General features: G+C 37.2%; 2 protein-coding genes across 2 annotated transcripts; both read left to right on the top strand.

Annotated features, from left to right (window-relative positions):
* Positions 1 to 626: 626 nt before the first annotated feature.
* Positions 627 to 3,809, top strand: LOC145627331 (uncharacterized). Its single transcript, XM_081679724.1, has 3 exons — positions 627 to 1,193; positions 1,306 to 1,446; positions 1,786 to 3,809. Exon 3 carries the CDS (start codon positions 2,036 to 2,038, stop codon positions 3,317 to 3,319), a length of 1,284 nt encoding a protein of 427 aa, XP_081535850.1. The 5' UTR covers positions 627 to 1,193; positions 1,306 to 1,446; positions 1,786 to 2,035; the 3' UTR covers positions 3,320 to 3,809.
* Positions 3,810 to 4,616: 807 nt separating this feature from the next.
* LOC145628210 (serine/threonine-protein phosphatase 7 long form homolog) lies at positions 4,617 to 5,729 on the top strand. Its single transcript, XM_081680518.1, has one exon. It carries the CDS (start codon positions 4,617 to 4,619, stop codon positions 5,727 to 5,729), a length of 1,113 nt encoding a protein of 370 aa, XP_081536644.1.
* The last annotated feature ends 218 nt before the right edge of the window (positions 5,730 to 5,947 follow it).

Here is a 5,947-nt window from a genome sequence, read left to right as displayed (position 1 = left end):
TTTAGATCCACTTCCATAAAATAAATTCGATTTGGTAGGGATTTTCTGATAGAAGCATATGATTGTATATTCTCATAGCTGGAAAGTCAAAGAGGAATAAGTGGTTGATCACTTTGATGGTAATAGTGAAGTTTTACTTTTTTTTATTTTGAGAGTGCTAATGTCATTATTGTATTGATATGTAGATTAGCAATGCTGAAGAGAAGCGGCGAAAGCTGGAGCCTTGTTTGAACAAGGTGCTAATCATTGGACTTGTTGTGTTAATGAATGTTGTATACTAATCATAATATATTTGTGGTATAATCAAAATTTTAAGTTGAGCTTAATTTTTTGTTGATAGATGCACCAAAACAGTATAAGCAAAGGTGAACAAGTCAAGAACGCTGGTGAAGTGCTGAAGGAGTGTGCGAATAGGGCAAGTGAAAATGTTAATTTTTATTCTCTTATCGTGGTAAGAGAAGTTTTGATATAATTTGAGTGCTTATCTTCTGTTTTTTCTTCTGTATCAGAAGCGACCAAAAATTAGCTGTCGTGTTGTTGGCTTTGGTAAAATATGTCAGTCCCTTGACAACAGGAGAAAGAAGTGGGTGAGGGAAATGGGGTTTGAAGGGTTGCTATATCTAGTAGACAGGTGTCTTTCGATTGATCTTTGCTATTGGTTGATGACTCGAATTGATCCATGTAATGAGCTTTTTAGAGCTCCTGATGGACATGAATACAAACTATCCAAGGATCAAGTTAGGTGGATCCTTGGCATCCCAAAAGGCGATAAGGTTGTTCCTAGGAGGGTGAGGGACGAGGAGATGAAAAGCAAAGTCAGAGACATTGAGAAGAACTTTGGGGTAGAATGGGAGGCAAGGTTGAAAACAAGTGAGAAAGTTATAAAACACAAGGGAATACGTATAAATAGTGCCTTGATTAAAAGAGCGAAGGGGAGTTGGGGAGAAGAGGAGGAAGCAGAGTTCAAGACTGTTTTCTTAATCCTCGCATTGCATTTGGTGCTTTGTCCGACACAGTCTTATCAATTGGGACCGGATTTGGTGCCTGCATTGACTTGTGCAATGCAAGCGAAGAACTATGACTGGTGTGGATTGGTGTTGGAGAAGCTTTTTGACAGTTGCTGCAGATTCGGAAAGAAGTTCTATGCGAATGGATATGCTAAAGGATATGGAGGATGTAGTATTTTCCTAGCAGTAAGTCATGTCATTAGTATAGTATCCAATAATTGATGATGTTTGGTTCCTTTAATCATTTTATGTTTTATTTATGTCATACGTTGGCTAATATAGTTCATGACACATGCAGATTTTTTACCTTGATCGATTGGATCGTAATCCAGTAATGTGGTGCAGATGGCCGAGAATAAAAGTGTGGACAAAAACAGAGATGGTGAAAGCTGGGGATGAAGATAGGCTGGCTCAGCAGGGAGATTTTGGAAAATTAGGGGTAAGTATGAGCACAACTTATGAGTTGCATATGTAAATTGAGAATGTTCTTTGTGAGTTTTCGGTGCATACTGATAAGCACTGATATATTGTGTGCTGCCTTTTATATGGGAAAAAGGGTACATAAGAAAGTGAAATAAATTTAATCATATAATGCCATGATCGACTGACATTGTTCTTTGATAATATGAAGCAATAGTTTCGTCATTAACACAAGAGCATATGAACTTGTTTCAGGGTCAGGTCTAATACTATGTATATAAATACCCTCTTGTGTATAAAGCTCTCATTATTGTTCTGACTGAGATGCTAATCCTTGTGACCAATGGATTTTATTCAGTGCATAGATGTTGCTTATGGTAAGAAACACCCTCGGGAGGCTAGGGAGACGGATGTCACATCTTTTGTTGAAGAGGTTAGTATTTTGACTTCGGAGTACTTTGGAAGTATAGTGATGTAGAAGGATATGTAAAATTGTTCAGTACGTGCAGGGGTTAAGCCAAGATATCGAATCCCTACAGTCAAAGGAAGAGGAAGCAATTATAGGACGCAGTAATGGCATATACAAAAGAAAATACCGTAAAAGGAGGATGATATCAGCTTTGTATCCTGGACTGTTTATGTTCATAAAAAAGGCTAAAACAAAAAGGCTCCAGGGTGGTGTGCCTAAGGCGTTGGCACAGGCTTGTAAGATTCTTGTTGATTCCAAGATTGCAGAAGGTGGATGCCCTTCACAGTCAGTGATTGATAACAGTGAGCAGAATTCATGCCATGAGAAGCCTACTGAGGGGGAAGGGCGCAATGAGGATGGCGGGAATGGAAAAGATGGATACATTCCATTAGCCGAGGAGATACATACCCCAGTGACTACTAATTTTGCAGTGGTGACAGAGCCAGTGTGTGAAAGAGGAGATAAAATGCCGTCTCCTACAAATGAAGGGACGGTCACATCTCATGGGTGTACAGAGCATAATTGCATTGGGGCTTCTCCTTGTTCTTCTTCTTCATGCTTTATTTGCCTGCTTTCTAGTTGTGTGTTAGATTTTGAGAAAATGCACATTGGAAAGAATGCGGAAACTAAGAATGGGAGTGTGGAGGAAAACGGCGAGGGGGTTATTCCTTGCTTACCCTCATCATGCAATGTTATGGAGGATTCAGGTTTAGTTGACAGTGTTGAGAAGTTGTACAGTGAAGATATCCCGTCATCTGAGAACAACAATAGTCATAACAAAAGCATTGCTGACATTAATGAGATCGTGCCATCTTCAAGTTTAGGGATTGCTTTTGAGAAGGCTATTAGGGGGATGGATTTGCACATGGAGCAAGTGAAAAAATGCAGGGAGAAATGTGTTAAAATGAGCAGTAACAGAAGTGTGGATAGTGTTGCAGAGATGCATATGGAAACCTTTCCATCTTGTAACGAAAGCACAAATCACCTTGAAATAAGCCGTGTTAATGAGGGTATTCCATCTCAAATAATTACACATCAGAGGGGTGTTATTCAAGTTTCCAGCTCAACAAATACACTAATGGCTGATATTGATCAACTCGAGATGATTCATGAAGACATTAGTTGTATAAACGCAGGCAAGAGCAGTAGGCATTCAGAAGGTGTTCAACCTCAAGGTGAAACAGAAATTGATGCTACTAATGATCAAGGAAAAGCAGGCAAAGTAAATGCAAAGTTAGTAAATGGTTCATGTGATGATCCTGTGATTATTATTGCTGATGACAGTGCTGGTGAGAAGGAAAACGACGATTTTGACCCTTTCAAAGCGATAGATTCGGAGCTTGAAGCTCGGATAAGTAAGCTTGAGAAGAAATTTTCCCGGAAGCTAGCATCTAAACTATCAAAAAAGAAAAAAGAAAGATAGCCTTCAAAACTGAAGGTAAAAAGCTATAACTTTCGGCCGATGGATGTTGCATGTACAGATTGTAGCCCTTTGACTGTAGTAGCTGCTAATCTTAGGAGAAGTAATCTGTTGATCTTTTGTTACATTTTGCTAACTGATATCATCTAATGTGGAATATATTTTGCTGAAGTTCGTGTATTCATTTTATATTACTTGCTTCATTCTGTGCTAACTCAGCATTAACAACATGAGTATATATATTTTGCTGAAATTCATTGTATGTTCATTTTATTTACTTGGTTCATCTGTTAAATAATTGATTTTGTTGTGCCAAAATATATTGGTACACCTTTAATATTTGTTGGAACACTGGAAAATGACTATTGAGTATTGAATTAATTTTACTTGCTTTACAAATATGTAATTTCAGACTTGCTGTTACACAAGAACAATGTGTTAAGATCTTGCATAGTGAAGATTACTCACTTCGTATTTTTGACTCTGACGGAGTTTTAGGTAGTAGTCCGGTTTGTTGGGGAATTAAAAATGGTAAAAAAAAAAAAAAAAATTAAATAAAAAAAAAAGTGCAATAGTGGTTAATAGTTTATTATTTGTAAAAAAAAATATGGGATATGATTAAAGAAAAAAATAGTTTGAGTACGGTAAATTTGTGGATAATGAAAAGAGAGAGATATAATAAGATAATATAAGAATTTCGAGATATAATAAAAAAGAATAGAGAATTTCCTTTGTATCATATTAACATCTGCGTACTTGCTTAGTTAAACTGGACTACTCGAGTACTAATACAATGTACAGAGTAAAAATTAAAACATTTGTGATAAACAAACTAATAACTAAAATATAAATAAATCTACATCTTTTGTTTTCTATAAATAAAAAGTAAAAACTTGGAAAGGAGTAAGTTTATATTAAGACTATTTTTTTTAAAAAAAAAAAAGTACACCCATAGTGTTAGACATATGAGATATGGGTAAATATATGAGTGACATATTTTCCGTATAGGATATATGATTAAAGTAGTATACTCCTATAGGTGTAGGTTTTGTATAAATACTCGATCTATTGATGAATAATACGGAGTAATAATTAATACAAAGTCATTTTATTCTATTTCCTCTCTAATTTGTCACATAATTATCTCATACTACCAAAATAGAAAAACAAAAAAGGAAGGCAACAATTTTTAGCACAAACCCAGTTAGTGAAATTCATCTTCAAACAAGAGAAGAAATACTGTAGGTTGTAGCTTACCCAGTTACTCTGCTCATCAATTTCAAACCAAGAAGAAATTACCATGATTATTGAAGAGAGAGAAGAATTCATGTTTTCCATAAATAGTAATCAAACACCATCTTCAAGAATAGGCCATTTCCTTAAACCAACCTTTAAACCCAAAAATGAAACACTTCCAAAACCCCCTTCTTTGCCTTCTTTTTCCTTAAAATCCAACATCAAACAACTCCTCAAAAGGAAGGTTTCTTTCAAAGGAAGGCCAAAACCCCAGAAAAATTGGGACACTTGGGTTCAAAATTTGCAGAAAACCCACCAAAATACCTGGAAAAAAGTGGGAATATTTGATGCAATTAAAGCTTCTACTTATGTTATAAAATGGGATAAAAATTTAATCTTTGGGTTAGCTGGAAATTGGTGTTCTGAGACTAACACTTTTGTGTTTTCATGGGGTGAATGTAGTATCACTTTGGAAGATGTGATGATTTTAGGTGGGTTTTCTGTTTTAGGGGAAGGTGTTAAAACCCCATTTGAAAATAGAAAAATTGTTGAATTTGGGGAAGAAATGCTGCAGAATTTCATGAAAAACAGGAGGATTTTGGGTCCAGTGGGTCACACTGAATGGATGAGCTATTTCATGGGAATTGGGGGTGAATTAGAGCATGTGGCTTTTCTTAGTCTTTGGTTGTCAAGGTATGTTTTTTCAACTAATCATTATTGTAAAATTTCTCAAGATGTTTTCCCTATTGCAATTTATCTTGCTAGAGGTACTCGAATTGCGCTTGCTCCTGCTGTTTTAGCTTCTATGTATAGAGATTTGAGCTTGTTGAAAGATAAGATTGCAGGGATTTTGAATGAATGTGTAGTTAGGAAACTTATTTTGTGGGCGCCTTTTCAGTTAGTTCAGCTTTGGGGTTGGGAGAGGTTTCCTACATTAGGTCCCTCACCCATCAACATCCTTGATGGTGAGCCGAGATTGAGTCGTTGGCGAAATTTAGAGAGGCCGAATCTTGTATGTGTCATGTTGGATTTTGAGTCTCTTGGAAAGAGTTTTGTGTGGAGGCCTTATGGAATTTGTGTGGAAAACTGGCAGTTTCCGAAATTTTATGGTGATGAAGAAAGGTTGGTGTTGGTAGATTTTGGGGTTGGGGAGGAATTACTGTCATTTGCAACATGAGCCAAACAGATATTTTCGTGGGGGCGTTCCCTACTCAGCGACGCGCTGCACTTCCTAGACCCGGGTGTAGTGATAAGTATGCAAGGGTTGCTAGGTCGTCGCCCAGAAGCGACGCGCCACATTGCCCGAGTGTGGTGTCAAATGAGCAAGGGCGTGCCATGGGGGCGTTCCCTACTGAGCGACGCGCTGCACTTCCCAGACCCGGGTGCAGTGATAAG

Source organism: Chenopodium album, chromosome 4 (assembly GCF_948465745.1).
Source record: "Chenopodium album chromosome 4, dcCheAlbu1.1, whole genome shotgun sequence".
Classification (NCBI taxonomy): Eukaryota; Viridiplantae; Streptophyta; class Magnoliopsida; order Caryophyllales; family Amaranthaceae; genus Chenopodium; species Chenopodium album.
This window is presented reverse-complemented; position numbering and strand designations above follow the sequence as displayed.

Excerpts from the sequence above, each read along its gene's own strand:
- LOC145627331 (XM_081679724.1), top strand. The coding sequence starts at position 2,036 with ATGATATCAGCTTTGTATCCTGGACTGTTTATGTTCATAAAAAAGGCT.
- LOC145628210 (XM_081680518.1), top strand. The coding sequence starts at position 4,617 with ATGATTATTGAAGAGAGAGAAGAATTCATGTTTTCCATAAATAGTAAT.